The 24,220-nt window shown below is 35.9% G+C and overlaps 4 protein-coding genes across 7 annotated transcripts; 1 reads left to right on the top strand and 3 right to left on the bottom strand.

Annotated features, from left to right (window-relative positions):
* Positions 1–6,719: 6,719 nt before the first annotated feature.
* On the bottom strand, positions 6,720–12,377 carry LOC107048135 (3-ketodihydrosphingosine reductase). Its single transcript, XM_015271151.2, has 3 exons — positions 11,843–12,377; positions 9,605–10,034; positions 6,720–7,630 (listed from the first exon to the last, which is right to left on the bottom strand). Exons 1-3 carry the CDS (start codon positions 11,957–11,959, stop codon positions 7,176–7,178), a joined length of 1,002 nt encoding a protein of 333 aa, XP_015126637.1. The 5' UTR covers positions 11,960–12,377; the 3' UTR covers positions 6,720–7,175.
* On the top strand, positions 12,371–21,135 carry LOC107048134 (NSFL1 cofactor p47). 3 transcript variants are annotated; one of them, XM_015271149.2, is made up of 5 exons: positions 12,371–12,462; positions 17,196–17,655; positions 18,824–19,109; positions 19,839–20,133; positions 21,010–21,135. In XM_015271149.2, exons 1-5 carry the CDS (start codon positions 12,430–12,432, stop codon positions 21,049–21,051), a joined length of 1,116 nt encoding a protein of 371 aa, XP_015126635.2. In that variant the 5' UTR covers positions 12,371–12,429; the 3' UTR covers positions 21,052–21,135. The 3 variants fall into 3 exon arrangements, with proteins under 3 accessions (XP_015126635.2, XP_015126634.2, XP_015126636.1); XM_015271148.2 differs by lacking the exon at positions 21,010–21,135 and having other exon boundaries at positions 12,373–12,462; positions 19,839–20,309; XM_015271150.2 differs by lacking the exons at positions 12,371–12,462; positions 21,010–21,135 and adding an exon at positions 15,657–15,900 and having other exon boundaries at positions 19,839–20,309.
* LOC107048136 (probable ribosome biogenesis protein RLP24) lies at positions 13,392–14,939 on the bottom strand. Its single transcript, XM_015271152.1, has 2 exons — positions 14,800–14,939; positions 13,392–13,896 (listed from the first exon to the last, which is right to left on the bottom strand). Exons 1-2 carry the CDS (start codon positions 14,878–14,880, stop codon positions 13,456–13,458), a joined length of 522 nt encoding a protein of 173 aa, XP_015126638.1. The 5' UTR covers positions 14,881–14,939; the 3' UTR covers positions 13,392–13,455.
* On the bottom strand, positions 20,332–23,856 carry LOC107048133. 2 transcript variants are annotated; one of them, XM_015271146.1, is made up of 3 exons: positions 23,746–23,856; positions 21,857–22,669; positions 20,332–20,980 (listed from the first exon to the last, which is right to left on the bottom strand). In XM_015271146.1, the coding sequence occupies exons 2-3, from the start codon at positions 22,585–22,587 to the stop codon at positions 20,398–20,400; spliced, it is 1,314 nt and encodes a 437-aa protein (XP_015126632.1). In that variant the 5' UTR covers positions 22,588–22,669; positions 23,746–23,856; the 3' UTR covers positions 20,332–20,397. The 2 variants fall into 2 exon arrangements, with proteins under 2 accessions (XP_015126632.1, XP_015126631.1); XM_015271145.1 differs by lacking the exon at positions 20,332–20,980 and having other exon boundaries at positions 21,208–22,669.
* Positions 23,857–24,220: the final 364 nt, after the last annotated feature.

Here is a 24,220-nt window from a genome sequence, read left to right as displayed (position 1 = left end):
GAAATGTCCTCGATTTTATTCGGGGTTTAGTTGGAGTTAATTGTATGGAATTATCTGGGGAATGAATAGAAGGGAATATGGATTTTTTTTTCGTTTTCGGTTGAGGGTCAAATGGTTTTGAGGGTGGAGCAGCCCTTAAGGACCTTTGGGGTCGAGGGTCAAGTGATATTGAGGGTCATATGACCCTTAAAACGTTTGGGTTGAGGGTCAAACGTCCTTCAAGGGCATTTTGGGTTAAACGTCAAGTGATTTTGGGGGTCAAATGACCCTTAAGAACGTTTGGGGTTGAGGGTCAAGCGATTTTGAGGGTCAAATGGCTTTAAGGATTGAAAAGTGATCAGAAAGGGTCAATTGGCCCTTAACCTTCCACGTCTTCCAAAATTATTCGCCCCTTGAGACAAATTGACCCTCAACTCCAAACATCCTCAATGGTTGTTTTACCCTAAAACCCATTTGACCCCCAGCCCTATTTAGAAAACTAGTTTCCTTTGTTTGTAGCTGAAGGTCAAATGGTTCCAAGGCCCCTTGAAAACGTTTAGATTTGTAGGGTCAAATGGTCGTAAGGGTCAAAAAGGGATAAGGGAGGGGCCATTTGACCCTTAACCGCTCACGCCTTGAAGGGTTGTTTGGGCCTAACGATGATTTATCCTTCAGCATAATTAAGAAATTGTTGTCTTTGTTCTTAGATAAGCGTCAAATGGTTTTATGGGTCAAGTGACCCGTAAGAACTTTTGAAATTGAGGGTCAAATGGTCTTAAGGGTCAAACAGTACCCAGATAGGTTCATTTGACCTTCAAGACCATCCTCAATGAAAAACAAAAAAAACAACAAAAGTTTTCTGAATTGTTAAAAATTAAAAGTCAAAATTTTTTGTTGAGAAATAATGGTCTCTTATTTCGCATTTTCCGTCATATGTTTAGTTATAAAAACATTTAAAAAAATACAAAACGAAATTTTAAAAAAAATTGTCTCCCACAAATGCACCTCAACTCCCAAAAACCGAAAAATCCTTCCTGCATTACTCACTTAACGTGATATTACCATCAATTCGCGAGAGTTTGCGAATTTTTTGATAAATCCTATATACAAAAATCTATTGCATTACAATTAATTATCGCGAGAAGGAATTTGAAAGATATAAATCGAGTGCCACAAGGGAAATTGAACAAGTTTCAGCTCACAGACCCGCGAGAGACCTAAATAAAAAAAACAATTCTTTAAATAGAGGAAAATCCAAAAAATTTCAAATTTATATAATAAAATATTCTCCATTAAAAAAAAGGGATTGAGTTTTGCGTGCCTCGGAGGTAGAAGTCGTGCCAGAAAATAATCAAGAAAGAATAACATCTGAAATAAGAATGAAACAAAAAAACAATGAGGAAAATTATACGAACGATATTTAGATTACCTACGGATTCATGTGATTGTCTGTAAATAATTAGTTATAAATACCATTAAATTAATTACGATATACCGTACGTGTTACATTAAACCTAATGTTAATGTGTAATTTCTGAATCGTATAAAAGGTGAACGTACGTTTTTTTGTTCGGGGGGAAATGAACTTTGAGAGAGGCTAAAAATAATAATAATTAAATCATAACGTAAAATGGAAATAATAATAAAAATATGTCTGGCCGCCTGTGCTAACTGGTGATGATATCAGATTAATGTATCGCGAGGTTTTAATTATTCAGAGATATGTTTATTCTTAAGGAATATTGATTGTTGTTGATTGTTGTTGAAGGAGTCATCCTCATGATTTGGGAAATTTTGGTTTTTATTTTCGAATTGAGGGGATGATATTGTATTTTGGGAATTGTTTGATCGGGTTTTGTCCTGAAGCAGTGGCTTCTGTTTTGCTCAATGCAGATGACTGGAGAGTTGTTTGTTTTGATTGAGGGATTAATGATTGACATGATGAGATATAAGTTTAATTGATTTTTAATTGATGAAACTGATTGGTTTTTGCAGGCGAGCGAAATGAGCGAACAGAGCAAAAGCGCAAAATATTTATGTGATGTTTTTCGTAAGTCACTAAATTTTCTAGCAAAATCGCATAATAATTTCTGCTAAGCCCCTTCCTTTCAAAGGTATGAGCGAAATGAGCAAGATGAGAGACAAATGAAAATTAAACCCTTTGATGGATTACGTTATTAATATTTCGCTTATATGTCGGGAATTGTTGGGTTCAATTTTGTAAAAAAAATTCTTAGTCCCATCCTTTCAAAAATATTTACGGACTGAGCAAAATTGGAGAATTGACTCATTCGGAAAATGGTTGGGCTCGGAGAGAAAAATATGGTGAGCTTTTTGTAGATTATTCTCGACGGAAACGTCTCATGATATTTTATTTTGAGCCTCACCCTCCAAAGACATGAGCGAAGGAAGTGAAATGAGCGAAAAGAGCGAAATATTGAATTCGACAAAGAATTCTCTCTCGATTTATTTGGAAATATCTCCGGAATCATTCGGTTTTGTGGAAAATCCTCTACATAGAATGTCTTATAGTATTTTCCCCTAAACAATATCCTTCCAAAGATCTTTAAAAAATAATCACTAAATGATCATTCAACAATGACAAGCCAATTAATCTCTCAATCAAAATGACTGATTCCCCTGTAAGAAAAAATTGTAAAAAAATCGTAGAATCTCCCAAAAATTCCCACGATTTCTCAAAGAAATTGTGAAAAAAAAATTAATTTAAAACCGTCAGAAAAACACGACTGAGGATAGCACGGGCCGGCCACACGCTCTAGCCGTAACACTTGATTAAAGCCTAGTCTCTAAGTAAATAAAAACTCAAGAGAAACTAGAACAAATGCTGAATATTGTCCGATATTACCCAGCGTGAGTAAATGAGAGTAAGGGATGAAAAAATACTGGACAAGAATGGAAGAATAAAAAAAAACTAAGTTCGTTGGACTGACGTCATCGTTGGTCGAATGACGCCACATCAATGTGAACAAAAGGTGTGACCTGGACCAATTCAATTATTTTCCCTTTATTTACACAGAGTTTTCCCTTTCTTGGGTGGCCGTGGGATTGTGTCCCAGCGTATGCCACACGAGAACGCCTGGGAAACACCAGTGAATCGTCCTCGTCACTCCTTTGAAACGAATTAATGAAGAATAAATAAAATATATATAATATATATATAAACAATTCGTCTAGGGTATCGTAGCAGCATTGAATTTTTGTACCAATGTCTATTGTAGTTATTAAAGACCGCCTTCTGTTGATTAAAAAATTGATAATATGAAAAAATTGAGAGAAATTTGAGATTTCGGGGGTGAAAGGAATAGTTGAGGAATTTTTTGGGGGAAATTTTGTCAGCTAGGAAAAAATCTCATGACATTCAGTCTTTTTTAAAAAGTCATTTTTATTTTTTACTTTATTTGCTACTTTGGAGTTATCGAAGTACAATTCTCGATTTGACACCCGCACCCTGCCTGCCTGCCATTTTCTCATTGAACCAATAGTAATTGAGATAATTGCGTAATGACAAAAATGAAAAAATCGACATTCGCTCCAAGTCGACATTTCCGCTCATTAAATATGACATCATCTCGTTAAAAAGTTCTGTTTTATAGAAGAATATCAAGGAATATTTATAATAATTAGCAATTAACAAATGTCAAAAATTTCACGTTTGCGAAAATTTAATGTTGCATGTTTTTTTAGATGCAAAAAATACCTTGAGGATGTTCGACACCCTTTTAGCCAAAATTGACGTTGTTTTCATTTTTTTGGCAAATTATCGATGGGAGTGACGTAAAAAAATATAACGATTTTGTGGTTTGTCATTCTTTAATGGCTCACGAAGTTGCGTAGTGGTGCGATAATTTTCATGCGTTTTTTCTACAGTTTTGTGATTCTTTTTAAAAGTTTAGAGAAAACGCAGGAAAATGTTCGCACCACCTTAAAATTTCGTCAGTCATTAAATAATGACAAAACGCAAAAACGTTATATTTTTTCACCAGAAAAATTAAAAAAACGTGAATTTTGGCAGAAAGGGTGTAGAACATCCTTAACAATGAATCATTTTATTGTTGAAAAATGTGAAGAAAATCGACAATTATCAAATGTCAAAATCGATTGTTCCCGCTCCCGAAACAATTTTCTCCACTTCTTTCAATTTTTTTTACAGGGTGCTTGGAGCCCGAAACTCGCACGTTCGTTTTCTCCCAAAATGTTCAGAGAAACGAGAATGACAGAGTAATGGTGAAGAATAAAAACAAAATAAAATCATATCGTCGTGCAAAGTTTCGGGATCGACTGATGTATTTGAAAAAATAAATTTATTTCCCTTAAACACGTGCACCACGATCCGTCTTGCGTCGCAGGCTCTTCGACGAATACTCAAGAGTATAACGAAATGGAGAAATGAAAAATAAAATGTGTGCATGCGAGAATACGTCGAAATTGCTCCACTGATTGCCTCGATAATTGTACAGAAGCGCATTGCTTTAGTTAATGGGAGTATTTCAATAATTTTAACCCTATTATTAGTGTTACTGATGATTGTAAATAAGTGGAGTACAGTAATACTTTTTGAATTGCTTAAAAACCAAGTGGTAATTGAATCCCCAGAATGAAATTACTAGAGTAATTCAGTTGTGAAGTGATAATGCGTAATAATAGAATTCTTTTTTCCCGATTTTTTTATTTATTTCGAGAACGAGTTGGTTTACGAGAAAATGTCTGAAAACCTTTCTCGGAGAGACCTAAATTTCGGATAAAAAAGTTTTTAACAGATTGTCCCGTAAAATCACTCGTTATCGAGATAATTACATGTTCAGTGGAGTGCTGAAACGTAAAGAGTGAGATTGCTTCATTCTCGATATTTCTCATTTATCTCAGAAATGAGTAGTTTTACAAGAAAATATCATAAAATATTTTTTGTAGACAATTGAATTTTCTACGAAAATATTCTGTGACATTTTCTTCTACAGTCACTCCCTATCGAGATAATTCGACATTTAGGAGAAGGCGGAGCGAAATGAAACAAGGATAAACGACAGTTGTTTTTTTTTTTGTTTTAAAAAATTTTCTTTTGGTTTTCACGTTTAGAATTGAGGGTCAAACGTCCTTAAGGATTGTCTGACCTTTACGATGTCAATAAGGGTCGCTTGACCCTTTGCATCGTTTGAATCCCAACTTAAAATGAAGTTTCCTAAATATTTCGCCCCAGTCTCCCCTACAAAAATACTAAAAACATTTTTTTACAATTTCACTTCCACCACTGAATTTCTCATTTCCTTCAATTTTTCATACTTCCCTAGAAAAATAACTACCCAAGAGTATTACTGATTATTTTAGTGAGAAAAAATCTCTTTACGAATGTTTTTACAAAGAATCTACCTAAAAATTCAGTAGCGAAGGGAAAACGAGAAAATCCGACTTCAGTCGAGTTGTCGATATTTTCTTGAAGACTCTTTTATCGATCATTTCATCAACTGAAAAAAAGTCCTCACAAAAATCTCGCTATGCCTCTTCAATTCCGAGATGTAAAAAAAACAAAAATAAAATTCCCTTCGGTACTGAATTCATTAATTACCCTATTCTATTTAATTACACCGAATCGTTCGACGTGTCCTCGTGCAATTAACGAGTATGCGTCGAAAAATCATGTCACCTTGGCTCAAACAACCCTTGGCCCAGGTGTAATGCCACAAAGTAAATAAAATTCTCCCAGAATCCCGAGTCCAGAGCTTCGAGACGAGAGGAAAAATCGTTTCACAAGATTTAAGACACTAAAACATCTTCAATCAGCATCGTCCGAGAGATTTTCTCCACCCTCGACCGTTCGACGACCGGATTTGCTCGATGATTCTCACTAATTATCCGAATAATTGAACAAATCCCAAGAATTATCCCCTATAATTGAAAAATCCTCACCTGAAATGGCATTCAATTGTCGAGCGGACGAACACGTGGAAAAAATCGATGAAAAATTATTGATCAAGTGAATAATGAATTAATGGAGTTGATTGAACACTCGAAGCAGTCTTGCCTCGTGGATTTCAACTGTCGAATTCACGAGGTGACGCTGAGACTCGGATTTTAGCGAATGACGTACGAAGAATGAATTGAAATGCTGGAGAAAATGAATTATAAATTACAATAATAATTTATAACGTGTGAAGAGAGTGAGTGAGTGAGAGATGATTGTTGAATAAAAATCATTGCATTCACTAATGGAATATGAAAATATTCACTTCATTCACTTTATTAAGAGCGTGAGAATAATTTCCAAGTCATTTGATATTCGATACATCGAGTGGAAATTTTTTTTTAATGAATTAAGACTCTACCTTTAGCCTCTCCTCCATCGCGAGTTCCCCCTTGATCGCGATTTTTAATTTGTTAAATTTTTTTAAAGGGAGGAACGAACAATAATTGAAGTTAACGATGGAGTGGCTTGAGTGGTAGACTCGATTCGTCGATTGATATTTTTAATTATTAAAGAGTTAAATATCTTAACACCGATTATGAGCGATCGAGGATGTCTTGGGTTTTGTTTGGAATATTGTCGCAAATACGAGGAGATTCATGAGGAGGGAGAAGAACGCCCATTCTATGTGTGTAAGAACATAATGCTTAATGAAGAACATTATACTATGAACAAGAAGAAATGAAAAAAAAGTGGAAAATTATGGGATACTAATAAAAGTAAGCCAAAACTGTTTATGAGTTGATGATTTCACTCCTTTTTTTATTATTTCCAGGTACAATTCTGTGCGGAATGTGAGAAGATAACTCTTTTTTTCATAATTAAATCGAACCTTTGATTGGTTAAATTTATTCGGAGATCATCTCATTCTTAACGACTCGAGCCATGAAGAAATAACTAAATTTATTGAACAATTCAGGTTTGAGACTTATGTTCGACATGCATGGGTCTCGAGAGTAGGTGAATTTAGAGGAAAATGTCATACCAACTTTTTGCAGAGAATTGAATTTTCAACAAAAAAGATTTATTCACATTTTCTCTTGAAATCACTCGTTACCCACATAATTCCATTTTCTACGGGAAGAAAATTTATCCAAAATGTAATTTTTCATACAGACTTATTTGAAAAATTACATCCGCAGTAAAAACAAGTTCCATGACATTTTGTTCTGAATTTAACACTCAGAAAAAAATTCACAAATCCATTTATTACGACTCATCACTCAGATTTTTTATTCTGATCTCGATTTTTCATACAACTCTTGATGATCCTGTCGAAAGAGGCTAAATAGCAGGCGGCAACGAGCCTGAAGGGCCCCATGAGTAGTGCCTCGAGGGCCAATTGTGCAAATGAGGAGACTGGGGACATTCCACTGCACAGAGTAGTCAGCAAAAAACCATCGATTCCACTCGTGGAGAAGAATTTCCCAGACAAGGCGTCCTCCAAGAGCTGATTAGCCACTGTGTCGGGGCTGATTATCCCCGAGGATCCTGAGATTAATTTTGTCTCAACAGGTTTTGCCAATTCCTCGACAGCGAAGCCAGGAGTGTCGGTGTCTGGGGGCATTGACAGGGTCACGAAGACGTTGTAGGGTTTTAATTCCATCGCGAGACTCTCTGCGAGACCTCGGAGGGCGAATTTCGAACTGCAGTAGCCACCATATCCAAAAATTCCTGAAAATCCATTGAGATAACAAGTGAATAATAATTGGAGGCAGCTGTTGTTGCATTCAAATTCAGCCTTCAAAGGAGTATAAACCAGTAGCGAAGCGGTAAACCGGGTTAAGTCGATTTTTACTATTGGCTAGTTTTTGACGAATATCTCGGAATCTAAAAGAGATAGAAAGATTTTTTCATGACCTTTTTTGTAGAGCCAATAGAGCGTTATAAAAAAAGTCATGAGAAAAATTTTGCTATCTCTCTTAGATTCCGAGATATTCAGCAAAAACTGGCTAATAGTGAAAATCGACTTAACTCGGTTTACCGCTTCACTACTGAAACACACCTCGATTTTCAATTTTTAAGATGTTTCGTTCGGAAAAGGTAAATAACGACATTCATCTGGAATTCGTGCAGAATGTTTATAATCACAACTGAATTATCTGTGAATTTTCCTAGAATTTTTTCAGATTTTCTTTTCAAGTTATTTTTAATATTTTTCTTCAATACATAAACAATATGGAACTGAATTCGATGTCAGATGCATCAAACCTCTCGTAAATCGAACTAATTTTCATAAAAAATTCCGAAATTTTTACCAAAAATACCCTAAACATTCCTTTGTTGAATGGCGTAAGCGAAATTTCGATTCAATGAATTACTGACTTGTTATTAAAATCTGTGATAAATTTTGAATGGAAGTTCATATGAATAGAAATTATTATATTATTCATACAAGTTGTTTAAGAGTGCCAAACACCACCGAGTCTTATGAGAAAGTAACATTTTCAAGCATAAAAAAGATTGAAATCTAGAGAAAATCAGAAAAAAAATGAATAAAATAATTGATCACAAATTTATTTCTCTTGGATTTAAATTTACGCGCAGAAATCAGAATTTTCGATGAAAACCACAAATTCGATCAATCCATTTCCGTTTCCCTACTAAAATATTTTAAAGAGCTCTGTAGTTCAATTAGTCAATTAAATTGACCTCAATTGGATTGAAAATAATTGTCCAATCAAAAATTCAACGTTCCCATTCTATACTCCACTTCGAAAATCAAATCGTAATTAATGGAGGAAAAAATAACAGAACAGTAATGGAGAATGAATTCATCAAGTTATACCCAATTACCCAGTTAGCCAGTAATCAAATTATTCGTTGAAATTCACTCAACCAGTACTCATTAATACGGCAATTCATACTCTCTAAATAGACCTTTTAAATCTATGATTATGTTCGTCGCACTTGCTGCACTTAATTAACTCGAAGTTAATTGAAACCATTTTCGGTACTTGAATTCGCAATTTCCGTTCTCTTTTCTGAATTCCGGGATTTTATCCAGTTGAGTCTGTTCCTTAACTCTGAAAATTCGATCTAAAGGACGTTCTCAACCGTTGAAACATCAGTGAAAGATATTCAAAAATATATAAACGACACTAATTTCGAAAAAATTGCACATTTCGAACGCACAACGGGCTCCTCTGCTGGTACTTTCTTTAATCTCCGTAATTAACAAATCAAAAATGAAAAAACGAAAAAAAAAATTTTTTCGTGCTTAGTTTGAGACTTTCGCGGCCATTATTAATGACATTATTGGCTTCCGGATGGACGTGGCGTTTGGTTTCAGGATTGCGCCGACGTTTCGCAAACATTGCAGTCTTCATTTTCAGGGCTATGAGCTCCGATTCGATTCGATTCGATTTGAAAAGAATAAGTTACACAGAAAAATCGAATTTTGTAGACTTTTTCTATTGAATGTTTTCTATTGAACATGTCAACAGAATCAGCCAATAGAATTGAAAATATAAAACTAATACAAAGTTTAATAGAAATTCAATAGAATTTTCCAACGAATTCGATAGGTTTTTCTATTAAATTTTTTCGTGCCTATCTCCTCCACCCAAATAACTTCGAAACATTTCGACTCCTCCAAAGTCCAAGAAGCCAGCATTGAAAAATTTCAAATACCAACAACATATTTACCAAGTAATGCAGCTTGCGACGAAGTTAGGACAATAATTCCATCCCTGGCGCTCTTCATCTTCGGCACAACGCTTTTAATACAATAGAAAGTTCCCATGAAATTGAGATCCATCATCCACTTCAAGTTGTCCGGAGTTGTGTCCTCTACTTTGCCAGGAATGGCGGTACCAGCGCAATTCACAAGCATGTAAATAGGCCCCATTGTTCTCTCGACATCGTTCAAGGCCTTTTCAACGGCATTGTAGCCGACAGTTATGTCCAATGACAGAATTTCGTGCTTCTGAGTGTCTCGATTTTTAGAAGCCATGAGAAGTTCATTCCTCGTTGCCTCGAGTTTTTTCGTATTTCGAGCGATTATTGTCACGTGAGCACCATTTTTAGCCGCTAGGAGGGCTACGGATCTTCCTATGCCACTGGAGCCTCCAGTTATCTGCAATCAGGTGAATATCATTCGGTAAATATCGATTTAAATGAAAAACGATTTGTATGTGTGATGGATTTATATTTATAATATTTCGTTAGACTATTCTATTGGATTCCTATTGAGCTTTTGGTTCTCGGATTTTTTTCCCCCTGAAAAAATTCCCCGGAAACAAACTCCCGGAATTATTTCTCCTTGCGAATGTAAAAAACAATTACACAAACACACATTACCAACGTCAATTTTATTTATTACATCCTTCAATCTTCGAACACACGCCAGATGAGAATTCAACTTTTTCAATAGATCAATAATAAATAAACTACGTTACTGTAATGAATTATTTGTCAACATTTTCGAACCAATTACTTGCCCCAATAATCAGTGAATCTTCATTAACAAGCACTCTCGTCCTACAAAGTCGCAGATTCATAAAAAAAACTAACAACATTCATCAAAACTACATACGTCTGAACATTAAAAAAATATCTTGTGATATTTGAATTGACAATTCAATATTTGAATGAACAATGTGATATCATGTGTAACTTAAAGGAGTAACGAGAATACTTTGAAACATTAACAATAAAGTTAAAAATTATGATATTGAAACGCGTACGGGTTAATAAATAAACTTTATTAAATAAAAGGGACGATAGAAAATATACATGCGTCTGAACATTAAAAAATAGATCCATGAAAGAATCAATTTTAAAATCAAAAGAGAGTGTTGATATCAGAGGAGAGGTTCAGGTGATAAAAAAGAATGAATACAGATCGAATGCATTCAAGGGAAAGATAGTCAATCATAACAATATGTTCATTTTTCATTTTTGGCCGGAGATTTTTTATTATTTTTTTTTTCGCTGATTATCAGGGGAAAATAATTCCGGGTGAATATTTAGACGGATTTTTTTCCACGGGAAATTTTTTTCGGAGAATTTTTTTGGGGAGAAAAAATCCGGTCGCCGAACTTTTTATTAGTTTTTGGCTGATTCTGTTCAAATGTTCAATATAGAAAATATTTTATAGAACAAGTCAATAGAATTCTTTGTTTCTTTCCAACTTAGTCTATTTAAATGTGTTCTGTAGAATTTTCTGGGCTCAAATTTCTCAAGTTTTTGCTTCCGAATGAAAGCATTGTGATCGTTCAAATTTAAGTTTTGGATTTTTTGTGTTAGGGGAGACTGGGGTAAAACGGATACTTTAGACTTTTTTTCAATTACTCATAACCCAAGAACAAATTCATCAATTGAGCTCAGCTTAGACTCATTACAAAGGGAAAGAATTGTTCTTTGCATTAAGAAAAAAATTTCATCAACATTTCAACCTGTTATTAACATTTTTAAGAAAGTCAAATGTGTCCATTTTACCCCAACCTCCCCTATATCAACCCATTATGATCTAAAAAGTCCGAAAGTGCAATTGTGTGTGATAAAGTTTTTCTTTAATTGTTCGCTAATGAATGGATGGAATTGAATCTTTATTTTTTTCAAATGTAGGTATTGTTGAGCCCCACCGATCGCTACCAATTAAAATTTAATTCATCAATTAGTTTTTCTAATTTTGTCCCACGATAACTATTCATTTAATTATCATAGTGAATCCAGTTTAAAAAAATGCAGTAAAATCGAAAAAACGGTTTTTAAAAATGTCAATTAAAAACTATAAAAAAATATCTAAAATTGAACGAATCTGTAAAATTTCAGCTCAAAAAAAATTTCTTTGTTTTATTTTCATTCTCATTTTCATAAAAAAAAAATATGAAAAATTCATTTGAAATTTAGTAAACTCATCAATTCAGTTTTCATATTTACCACAACATGCTTTCCCTCCACACTCCTCGATCGCCGGCTCCGGAGCAACTGTTCAGCAATCAAAATCACCAACACAAGCACAAAAACCACCAAACAAACTCCTAATACTGGCGACATTGTGAATAAAACTAATTCCACCGCCACAAAACTAAAGAGTTTCCGTTAATTATCGCCGAACCCCATTAATTATAATGACTATGAGTGGCCAGAGGTTAGAGAGCCCTCACTGCGGCAGCAACAATCAGTAATTGACATTCAATTACAGCTGATTAAATACCTGCGAATAAAACTTCAAAATCCTCCAAAATCGCACTCAATGATTAATCAGAAATTAATGAAACATTCAAATTATCATTCTGGTCAAAAACTAATTGACTCGCAATTTTCCATCAGAGAATAATATCAAATGCCTTTATGCCTCTACTGTTGCCAGCGCCACTCCACAACAATGAGATTTTGGGAAATTTTCGGGTCAAAATATTTCTATTCGGAAACTATTTGTGTCGAACCTCAGCTAGTGCATGAATGACTCGTCCACCCGTGAGAGCTGTTTTTTTATATCTTGCGCAGAGTGGGAGGCATTTGTAATGAATAACTGGATCGGTGGACAACAGTTCAAGGTTTATTCTGTGAACTATTACAAAGTCTTTTTTTAATATTCTAGTACGAATTCGAAATTATGTTCTGAACTTGTGTTTATGACATACAAAAGGGGTTCTAAAGTTCCTTCAGCAGTTTTCGGACTGTTTTAGTAATTAAACGAACAAAAGGTTGTAAATTATGTAGAGGAAATGAGGGAAAATGATTTTACACGCACGAAACAATTTAATAGAATTCGATTATTCTGTGCAACTTATTCCATTGAGATATTTTCTACAGAATTTCCTCGGCGCAATTTTTCCAAGTTATTTTCATTCCATTTTTCTTTTTTTTTCCCCAAGAAAATCAAACAAAAAGCTGAAGAATTCGAGCCGAGGATAAATCGGCATCAATCATTAATTTAGTAATATTATGAGAACCTTACAATAATTAAGATTTATACTGATCTTCTTTGAAATTTGAAAAATAATATAATTGGTAATTTAAATTTCTCAATCATTGGTTGACAAAATAATTCTGAATATGAATATTTAAATTGATGGTTAATTTAACAATAAAAAAATTGGTGGGTAATATTAACGATATCGAAAAAAATCCCCAGACAGTCCTATTAATAATGAAATTGAACATAAAAAACTGAACAGTCGTTTATTTACAAAAAGAAAAATTGAGAACATCTCAGATTTCACGAGAACGTTGAAACCGTAGACAACAATAATTTGACAATAATCTATTGATGATGAATTCAGTAGTGAAGTGGTAAAAGGAGACAAGTCAATGTTGACTATCGACCTGTTTTCAATGAATATCTCGGAATCTGAGGGACATATCAAAATTGTTATTATAACCTTTTTTGTAGAGCCGATTGAGTGCTACAACAAATGTAATTACGAAAATTTCGCTATCTTCCTTAGATTCGGAAATATTCCTCAAAAACTCAACTGGGAGATGAGTCGACTTGAACCGTTTTACCACTTCGCCACTGAATTGTTATCGAAGGAAGATCGAATAAATTAATTCTCAATGGCAATTTCCTCGGCCTCCATTTCCTCCTCGGACTCCTCCATCTTCTCGTCATTCTGGGCTGCCTCCTCCAGCTTCTTCCTGTCCTTGAGGCCAGCAGCTGGTGACCTGATGAGGGAAAGATTTCTCTCCACCTCCTTGATGTCCTTCTCCTGCTCCAACACACGACCCTTCCTCAATCTCTGCATGATGTGGGTGTTGGCTCGCTTCTGCCTTATGCTCTCGACCTTCTTCATGGCCTCCACTGTCTTGCTCCACAGCTCTCGGTTGTATTTAACTGGAGTATTTCTGCGCTTCTCGAACTCGAAGGAGGGATCCACCGCCAACTCCTTGCCCACGGTTTTTCTGTAGGCTTTCGTCCATTTGGTTTTCCTTGGGTTCTTCTTCTTCTTAAAGGCTGCGTGACACTTTGCTCTGCAGAACTTGAATATCTGGAAGGAAAAGGGGTGAACAGCTCATAAACTGAAGCCCAACGGTAAATCTTTCATTCGAAGTTACAGGATTGCTGTCACATCGTCGTTGTTATTCCACGCGAAAAAAAAAATTAATAGAAAAACCTTAGATAATTCTGCTGAATTTCTATTGAACTTTCACTAGTTTTTGGCCGTTTCTATTGAAATGTTTGATGGATGATATTCAATGGGAAAATTCAGTTGAATTCAATTTCCTCGGCTCCAATTTGTCAAGTTTGTTTTCATTCTATTTTTCTTTTCTTTTCAGCAAGAAAATCAAACAAAACCAGAAAATTTGAGACAAGAAAATTCTGTAGAAAAAAAACCTCAATGGAGTGAGTTGTAGGGAAGGGTAAGGGTAAAACGGACACTTTAGACTTTTTTAAAATTATTCATAACTCAGAAACAAATTGATCAATTGAACTCAGTTCAGGCTCGTCACAAAGAGAAAGAACTGTTCTTTGTATTGAAAAAAAAATTATTAAATTTTATCAACATTTCAACCCCTCATTAACATTTAAAAAGAGGTCAAAAGTGTGCGTTTTACCCCAACCTCCCCTATAGAAAAATCGAATTCTATTGATTTTTTCTATAGAATATTTTCCTATCAAATATTTTAATAGAATCTACCAAAATGAATGTCTATGAAATCTCAACCTTTACAAACATTTAAAAAATCGAATCGGGGTTATCCGCACGAATCAATTGATTGATTCTATTTTCAATGCATTATATTGTTTAAAAAGTCGATTAATATCGTGATGGAAGAGAGAAAACTCGGAATTTATGAACAATCCTAACCTAAAACCCCTGTCAACAAAACACGTGTACGCAGTAGCTCAACTCTCCATAAAATCATATAATTCACTAATTACACTTTACCTTGCAATCGTTCCTGACGAATTGAATCCCGTGCCCCGGGTATATCCTCGAGGAGCAGAAATAACACGTTTCAATCCTCATGTTTATGAAAAATCCACTAACAAAAACGTGAATGAACTCCCTTGGTCTGTCTCTGTCACTCTCTGACCTCTCGTATTTACTCCCCCGCTCGCAGGCTAGTTATTTCCCCTAGATCTGGATCATGGGACCAACAAAAACCCGCAGAAAGTCACTAGAGAAAAATATTCAAAAAGCGTGACCCTAGTGATCCAGTGACCCTTGTGACCCTTGTTATTTTTTCAATTAGTCATTTCCCGCGGTCTTATTTTCTGAGGTGATTTTTTCAGCATTTTTTTTCAGGTATTCTTTAAATAGAGGGCCCAGTAATTTTAATAGAATCCCCATAGAAATTCTAGAGAATTCCAATAGAATGTTTTAGCGATTTCGCTAGGTTTTCTATTGAATTTTTTTATCTATGGCAATTTAATTGACAAATTTGATGAGTGAAAATGGTTGAATCTATAGTATGGTCTGCACCAAACTGTATAAGATACTTGGGGATTCTTATTTAATAGAATAAATTGAGATTTTCATTTATGCTGTAGCCATCAATATTTTTCAACCCTAAATTTACCAATTTTGATTGCAAAATTCAACAAAAACATAATTAGTCGAATGACATTGAATGAATATTGAAAAATTCAATCCATTTCATATTTCCGCATGATCGATGATTATTCGTTGCAACAGAGTCCATAGAATGACTTTTTTCCCGGATTATTTTTTGAAATTATGGAGTCTCCAGGGACTTTCTGTCCTCAGGCAGTGGCAAACCTGTCGTAAAAGCGATTGTAAACTTCTTCGAACTGTCGTTTCAGGTTATGACATCGAAAAAACGTCGACCCGCTATTTAGTTGATTATTTTGTTTCCCCTCACGAAGGCAATCCGCAGCAACACAAAGTAATAATCATATTAAATTCCTCTGTTAAGCTCATAAATTAATAACCATGGATGATGTTATATCACAATTCATGGATATAACCGGGGTCGAACGGGAAAGAGCCTCATTCTATCTCGCCTCGTCAGCTTGGCAGTTAGAGGTGAGACAGCATATTTAAAGACAACCAGAGTTATCAGTTTAGTGTTCATCGATTACAGCTGCTTTTTCATTTTTCATTGTCTAGAAGAGTTTTCATTGTTTGGATGTTCGGTTTAATTCCTCTATTTTTGTGGTTTTCCTCGGTTTCGAAATGTCTGCCAAGCAATTTTTGCATTCTATTTTGGGTTCAAAAATTGAAAAATCTCATAGTTTTTTGTAAACAAAAGTTTTTGGTTTTTCTTGGCACTTTTTTTATTTTGTAGAGAATTTGCACCGAGCAGTTTTCCCACTATTTAATTTCCAGGTTTTTTTCAAGGACATGAAGAAATAAATTGATGTTTATTTCTTCATCTAATAAATTGATGCCTTTGAAAAATACCAAATACATAATTTCCCGGAAAATTTATTCTTCTGCTATTAATTTATTCTTTGAATATCAGTTTTTGTATGATTTTCAATTTTATTATGGTTATTATTCCCAGTTTTGTATGCTGTAAGACAATATTTCCCCCTTATTTATGTATTTTTTGCATTCTCCAAACGTTTGTGGTAAAAAAAGGCCTCCCTCACAGTAGATGTCTCCCTTTCACATTTTCAGTTCAACAATTATTATCCCCCAATCACCTCCAATAATATTCTCTCTCTATTCTCATTTTTTTCCACTTTTCCAAACTTCTGAAATGAAACAAAAGCCTCTCCAAAAATATAAAAAAAACTCATTTATTTCATAAAAATTCATTAGTTTATTTAATTACAAATCATAACAATTCACGGTTGGTTCAGGTATTTTTTCAATTATTACCAAAAATTGATCTTCTCAACCGAGCAATTATTATCCCTCAATCATTTCTAAAAATATTCTCTCGCTATTGTTATTTATTCCATCGTTGCAAACTTCTTAAACAATGAAAAACCCCGCTAAAAATATAAAAAACTCATTAACTTCCGAAAAATTAATTAGTTTATTTAATTAACATTAATAAATATTCAAGGCTGCTCTGGCAATTTTTCAATTATTCCCAAAAGTTAATTCTCTGAAAAATCCGTCCTCCACAGTAAATGTCTCACTTTGACATTCTCAATTCAACAATTATCTCCAGCTCTCCCAATGACGTTCCACAATACTCTCAATCTATTCTCATTTTTCCATCCTCCCACATTTCTCAGATAACAAAAAGTCCCTCCAAAAATCTAAGAAACTTGTCCATTGAATAAAATCTATTCAAAGTTATTAAATATTTAAAATTTATTAAATTTATTGGATCGACCATTTAATGAGAATTCATGAACTTGAAGGTTGCCCTTGGTAATTTCTACGAGTACGGTGAGTCAGGTGCCCCGGAGGGAGCCCCTGAGATAATCCCCGTGGACGTAGCAACCGACAGATCATCCCCGGAAGAGATATCCCAGCCTGAAGTGACAGAATCAATGAACATGGATCCCTCTAAGCAGAAGCCTAAGTCCAAGCCTAAATCGACGTCGCGTTTTGCTACCCTGAGCTCCTTCCAGAACCAGGAGAGCAGCTCTGACGAGGAGGGACAGGCGTTCTACGCTGGGGGCTCGGCGACCAGTGGTCAGCAGATCCTGGGGCCCAACAAGAAGAAGGCAGACATCATCAACGATATGTTCAAGACTTGTCAGAAGCAGTCGGTGCCTGGAGAGGAGAAGCCCCAGAGCCATTGCTCGCACCAGCAGAGGCCCAATACATTCAGTGGGACTGGGTATAAATTAGGACAAACTAGTAGTGACACTGAAGGTAATTACGAACACATAAACGACATTTCTATTCTTTCATTTAAAAATTCAACACCCGGATTCATCATCTTTTGAACGTTATCTCGATTGTTTTTCCATCTTCATAATCTGAAATATATCACAATTTCCATCGGATTTTACATCACGCAGGTGTCCCCAAAAATTATGCTTGCACAATCAAAAAAAGAAAAAAACTGAAGATTTTCAAAGAGAATTTTTAATGAAGATTAGGAAATGGGTCCGGCAGAGAGGAAATTGTAAGTGCACTGAGAGAAAAACGACAAAGTTCTCAAACAAGTCTTACTTGTGCCAAGAAAATAGTTTTTTGAACATTATCAAAAAAGGATTTTTTGTGCCCAACATGCAGAGAGTGCGCCAGAATGAAAAATTTTTGTCGCAAAAATAGACTTAGTAGTTCAAAAAAATTGCATTCTCTGTACACGCAAGAAATGTCATTTCTAGCACTGCTCCTTCGTTATTCGATACTCCCATACGTATTTTGCTCCCGAAAAATCTTTGTTTTATGCGAAACAAGGGATAGTAGTTTTTTGTTTTGGCTGTCTAATAATCACAAACAACAAATGAACCCTTAAATGAAACAATAATAATGATATGATAGCAATCTTGTAACTCAGGGATAAAATATTAGTTGACAAATTTTCCTCTATATGAGATATTTTCATCCTGAAAAGGCACCGTCTGGTGTGAATTATCCGCCTCTTGAGCCAAATATTTCGTTGCTGTCGAAAGCAGAACAATTATTAATGCTTGAGACTTTCAAATTCGAACCGAACAAATTCTTTTTTGGCAATTTTCAACTAGCGATTTTGTTGGCCCAAACAAGACTTGTTTGACAACGTGTTTGTTTTTCTCTCAGTGTAGATCATTTATAATGGCTCCTGAGACTAATGAGGACTAAACAGCCATTAAATACTGTAAATTATTAATTTGTAATTTCCTCCCTATTGGGTTTATTTCCGTTTCATTTCCGTTTTTTCAACGTTTTTTTGATTGCACAATCATAATTTTTGAAAACTTCAGGGCTATGTAAACCTGACTGGCAATCAAAAAACATTTCAGATTATCAAAATGAAAAAAAAAAACAACCTAGTTCACCGTACTGCGTTTTTTTTGTAATTCTCATCTCATGATTTTTTTTCCATCATTAGTAATTCCTGCATCACCATCTAGTCAGCCCAGTAACACTGGAATGATAACTCTGAAGCTGTGGCGCGATGGTTTCACCATAAACGATCGTGAAATACGATCATACACTGATCCCCAGAATCGTGAATTTCTGGATGCAATTAAAAGGGGAGAAATACCAGCTGAGATACGCGAGGAGGTGCAGGGGGTTGAGGCCCGTCTGGACATGGAGGATCATCGTCATGAGGAGTATGTACCATCGAAGCCAAAGGTCAAAGCTTTCGCTGGCAAGGGGCACAAGTTGGGAAGGTAATGAACTCATCAATTCATTACAATATCTTGGGAATAAACAATAGCATCTAAATTTTGATGATGACATCAAAAAGCTGGGGAAATTTTCGGTTCCAAACACCACAGATGATCCTTTTTCTATCGATTATTACCTGAGGAATTGAAGATTTTTATTTCAACTGTCGAAAACTAATTTTTCGAGTGTCTCAACATCAGTGATGGGCATATCAATCATAATTACCGTTAAATTGTGAAGTTGTCAATTTTCAACATAAATCTTAAAAAATTCAAATATTAAAGAAAATATTAAATATTAAAATTCTATGAACCAATAATTTAGATAGGAAGATTGACGATTACTTGGATAATCAAAAATCAAGTACCTAAAGTTAGAATTAGCTTGTTAACTAAAAAATTACGTTTCAGTATTATCAAATATTTTATTCATCATCAGTCGAACAATTTAGCTAATAAATTCTATATTTTCAATTTGTTAAATATAGTTAAACTTTGAATAATATAAGGAGGTAATCCTTTTTAATATTGTAAAAATCTAATATTATTGCCTATCCCAGCTCAACATCTGCTGAAGTGATGAACCATTTTCTGCAGCAAAAATCGAAAATTTCCCCAGCTATCGATTCCAACAATCTCCAGCCTTCTACCTCTCCAGATTGTCAAGATACGCAGAAATGCCTTCAAGAAAATGATGAAACATTGAATGAATAAAAAAAAAATTGATTCCAGCCCATCACCAGCAACAGTGGGCATGACAGTACCAGCAGATCCAGCAGATCAGGCAGCCAACGAGTCCCAGGCTCGTAGCCAACTGAATCTCGACACAAACAGTCCCACAACAACGATTCAAATAAGACTGGCAGATGGTCAGAACATTCGTGAGCAGTTCAATCTGACTCACACAGTCGGTGACATCAGGAGGTACATAACAACGATGAGACCTCACTACGCAATTCAGGATTTCAGTCTCCTGACTGCTTATCCAACTAAAGAACTCACTGAAGAGGACAAGACAATCGAGGAGGCTGGTCTAAAAAATTCAGCTCTTATGCAACGCCTTAAGTAGAAACAGATCTTTCATATTTGCTACTATTAAAATATTCGTATTGTATTTAAGTTCACGTTTTCAACGGTAAATCAATAAAAAGATAGAATTTGGTTAACGACAAAAAAGTACTGGAGATGTTTAGCCCATTCTAAAGGTAAAAAAATCAAAAACTCATTAGAAATTAAATCAATCCTCTTTATTCAATACAAAAATCCCTAAAACGTACAACTCCCAATAATCTCAATCACTAAACAATTTCCCAGAGATATAATACTGAAAGACCGTTGAGCCTGGAGTATTCTTAGCAAACCTCAGCACCTGGTTCTCCACGACTTCCTGGTCCCCACCACACCCCTCATACTTATAAACCCTGACCAAATCATCCAGCTTCCTCCTAAAGTTCCTCTTCTTAAAAACCTTCCCCTTGTCCTCGAGCTCATAAATGTGTCTGTCCTCCTTATTAGCCTCCCCCCTCAGTCTCTTGGTCGTCGACAGGATCATAGGAGTAGAAAAATTCAGAGAATCCCCGGACGACCCCTCGACACAAAACACGAATGTCTCCACCCCGAAGGGATCCCCAGACTTGGAGCCTCCCGCGACCTTATTAAAATCAGAAATAACACTCGACATCGTTGAATGATACTTCAGATTAATGTATTCGTTCCACATCAGGGTCACAGCCAGTCTCGCCCTCCCGAAGGTCCTGTAGAGACAGTCAGACTCGACAAGATGCCTGATTACCCTGTAATCCACCCCCTCGTGGGGAAAATTCCAGGCAACTGTTGAATACGTGAAGTTCCTATTCAAGACTCCAGACAGCGATTTCATCCCAAAATTGAAGACAGGGGGGAGGCTGGTCTCAAAAATTCAGCTCTTATGCAACGCCTTAAGTAGAAACAGATCTTTCATATTTGCTACTATTAAAATATTCGTATTGTATTTAAGCTCACGTTTTCAACGGTAAATCAATAAAAAGATAGAATTTGGTTAACGACAAAAAAGTACTGGAGATGTTTAGCCCATTCTAAAGGTAAAAAAATCAAAAACTCATTAGAAATTAAATCAATCCTCTTTATTCAATACAAAAATCCCTAAAACGTACAACTCCCAATAATCTCAATCACTAAACAATTTCCCAGAGATATAATACTGAAAGACCGTTGAGCCTGGAGTATTCTTAGCAAACCTCAGCACCTGGTTCTCCACGACTTCCTGGTCCCCACCACACCCCTCATACTTATAAACCCTGACCAAATCATCCAGCTTCCTCCTAAAGTTCCTCTTCTTAAAAACCTTCCCCTTGTCCTCGAGCTCATAAATGTGTCTGTCCTCCTTATTAGCCTCCCCCCTCAGTCTCTTGGTCGTCGACAGTATCATAGGAGTAGAAAAATTCAGAGAATCCCCGGACGACCCCTCGACACAAAACACGAATGTCTCCACCCCGAAGGGATCCCCAGACTTGGAGCCTCCCGCGACCTTATTAAAATCAGAAATAACACTCGACATCGTTGAATGATACTTCAGATTAATGTATTCGTTCCACGTCAGGGTCACAGCCAGTCTCGCCCTCCCGAAGGTCCTGTAGAGACAGTCAGACTCGACAAGATGCCTGATTACCCTGTAATCCACCCCCTCGTGGGGAAAATTCCAGGCAACTGTTGAATACGTGAAGTTCCTATTCAAGACTCCAGACAGCGATTTCATCCCAAAATTGAAGACATCGGGAATTCCAAAATCGTAGACTATAAAATTGTCCAGTCCAATGTTCCTGTGGAAGGCTATGAACGTTATCATGTCCATCCTCTTCCCCAGAGCCTCATCTTTATTCAAATTGGGGGGTGCAACGCAGATTACTGAATCGTTTCTCATCCCCGTCTCCCCAATCTTTCTGACTTTGACGATCGCTTTTTTCGATTTCTCCCCCTCGAAAAACTGAACTCCAGTGATTCTCTCGTGCTTCGAGACGTGCTGACCCTTGCAGATGAGGACGAGACCGTAGAACTTCACTCCGTTGACGTAAGCCACGTCGATGGAGTCGTCCTCAGACATGATTTCGTACGAGAAATGCCCAGGAATTCTCTGGGGATTCTCTGCGTTCGTGAAGATGGCACAGGTGAACACGCGGCTTTTGAGGTAATTGGTGTTGCCGAAGGCAATGGCTCGGACTTCCTCGTCGATGTGATAGGCTGAGAAGACCTGGAGGTCGTCCGAGAGCCTCTGCCACGTCGACGAGGGATCGGAAAAATCCGATTGGAATTTATTCGTTGAGAGGGAACAGGTCTCGTTAGCTGGATTCTGCGAGGGTGTGCCGAAGTAGTTGAAGACCTGGAGGACGAATCTGAGTTTGTTGTACTCGTGGCGGTAGAAGAGGAGCGCGATGAGGCTGAAGGCTGCTGTGAGGGCGAGAGCCGCTTGATAGTATTTTTTCATTTTTAGACTTTTTGGCCTTTCTTATTGTTCTTAGGGGTTTGAGGGGTTTATCAGTCTATTCTGGGCGGTTTGGTTGTTATACCTGTGGAGGGAAGGGTGAATTCATTATTGAGGTAATGGGGGGAATTAAAAAATTCAATGAAAAACTCATTGTAGGGGGGGCTGGGGTAAAACGGACACTTTTGACTTTTTTTTAAATGTTAATGAGGGGTTGAAATGTTGATAAAATTGAATAATTTTTTTTTCAATACAAAGAACAACTTTTTCCCTTTGTGACGAGCCTAAACTGAGCTCAATTGATAAATTTGTTTCTGAGTTATAAATAATTTTTAAAAAGTCTAAAGTGTCCATTTTACCCCACCCTCCCCTATCGATAATTTGTTCAACAAATTAGCGGCAAAGCTCGGTGAGACTTCGTGTCCGTATTTTTGAGTTTAATGTAGATAAATATAGCTTCCCTTGTTGGCTAGCACATGGTCAACAGCATTTCTCAATAAAAAGCTTTGGAAAAAAACTTGGAAAATTTATATTCCAGGATTTTTATCTTTAAAAAAGCTCCCAATAGAATAAGTATCGAAAAATCCGAATTGATAATTTTTTTCTGAAAAAATATAAATGAAAAAATTTCGGTAGACATAATTTCAACAGAAATCGACGCAACAGAAAGAACTTCCAGTTGAATTTCAATACGTAGGACACGCCAGTAGAATTCTAATGGAGTTCCAATGGAATGCAATAGAATTTCTCAGAGAAATCACACGAGGTCAGCCGACAAAATGAAGAATTGAGTGTGAAGAAATAATAAAATGTCTCGGTCGAAATCGCTAATTCTTGTAAATAAAAAAGAGAATAGTCAATTGCCGATTAAAAATAGTAAAAATACTATCAGTTTTTCTCTTTCTTTTTCTGTTGACTTATCTTCACTTTTATTGGAAACAAACTCCAGGACCCTTCCCTTCGGAGTCCGAGGAAAATACATTAGATTACAAAAAAAATATATAAAAGCCCCACTGGACGTACTGCAAACATTATCAAAAATAGAACGAAATGAAATGATGAAACCATAACCCGCTCAAAAAAAAAGTGCGCTAATTTTCGATAAATTTTTTTTTCTTGTGGTTCTGGGGGGAATGGGGAGAGGGTGGGGCGATCACTGACCTAGGTGCTCCGGTGGTGGTGCGTGTCACAGGCTGGAGTGGTGGAACAATATCCTGCCCTGGCTTTGTTGTGCGGCAGATTCTGTGCGACGCGGTATTCCAACCTCTTGTGATTGTCAATCAGACATGATCAGACAATCTCGATCGTGCGCATGCGCATGTGAGTGAGATCCGAACAATTAGCCCCTCATGTATAAATATTCCAAATTTTTATTTTTTTCCTCATTGAAGTAGTTTTGAAGATAATTGCGAGCTAATAAAAAACATTTGCTAGTTAGTACTTTTTTTAAATAAATTTTTGAAAAATCACCTCTGAAAAAAAAGGCGTTATCCTCTCTATTTCATTATTTCCAAAAAATTTTATCGCCAATCGATAGCAAATTGTTTGAAGATTTTTGCGAGTTAAGAAAAAATCGTCAATGCAATCCTATTATTGTGTAAATTAACAATTCCAATTTCAACTGAAATCAGAGTTG

Source organism: Diachasma alloeum, unplaced genomic scaffold (genome assembly GCF_001412515.2).
Source record: "Diachasma alloeum isolate Michigan unplaced genomic scaffold, Dall2.0 Dall_scaffold_00185, whole genome shotgun sequence".
Lineage (NCBI taxonomy): Eukaryota > Metazoa > Arthropoda > Insecta > Hymenoptera > Braconidae > Diachasma > Diachasma alloeum.
The sequence above is the reverse complement of the archived record's forward strand: the minus strand, read 5'-3'. Positions and strand labels throughout refer to the sequence as shown.

Excerpts from the sequence above, each read along its gene's own strand:
- LOC107048135 (XM_015271151.2), bottom strand. The coding sequence starts at position 11,959 with ATGTCGCCAGTATTAGGAGTTTGTTTGGTGGTTTTTGTGCTTGTGTTG. Across the intron at positions 10,035-11,842 it reads TGGAGGGAAAGCATGTTGTG|ATAACTGGAGGCTCCAGTGG; the intron begins GTAAATATGAAA and ends ACCTGATTGCAG. Across the intron at positions 7,631-9,604 it reads GTCGCAAGCTGCATTACTTG|GAATTTTTGGATATGGTGGC; the intron begins GTAAATATGTTG and ends ATGGATTTTCAG.
- LOC107048136 (XM_015271152.1), bottom strand. The coding sequence starts at position 14,880 with ATGAGGATTGAAACGTGTTATTTCTGCTCCTCGAGGATATACCCGGGG. Across the intron at positions 13,897-14,799 it reads TCGTCAGGAACGATTGCAAG|ATATTCAAGTTCTGCAGAGC; the intron begins GTAAAGTGTAAT and ends TTTTCCTTCCAG.
- LOC107048134 (XM_015271150.2), top strand. The coding sequence starts at position 15,808 with ATGGATGATGTTATATCACAATTCATGGATATAACCGGGGTCGAACGG. Across the intron at positions 15,901-17,195 it reads CGTCAGCTTGGCAGTTAGAG|GTTGCCCTTGGTAATTTCTA; the intron begins GTGAGACAGCAT and ends ATGAACTTGAAG. Across the intron at positions 19,110-19,838 it reads AAGGGGCACAAGTTGGGAAG|CCCATCACCAGCAACAGTGG; the intron begins GTAATGAACTCA and ends AATTGATTCCAG.
- LOC107048133 (XM_015271146.1), bottom strand. The coding sequence starts at position 22,587 with ATGAAAAAATACTATCAAGCGGCTCTCGCCCTCACAGCAGCCTTCAGC. Across the intron at positions 20,981-21,856 it reads GTCTTCAATTTTGGGATGAA|ATCGCTGTCTGGAGTCTTGA; the intron begins ATCGCTGTCTGG and ends TTTTGGGATGAA.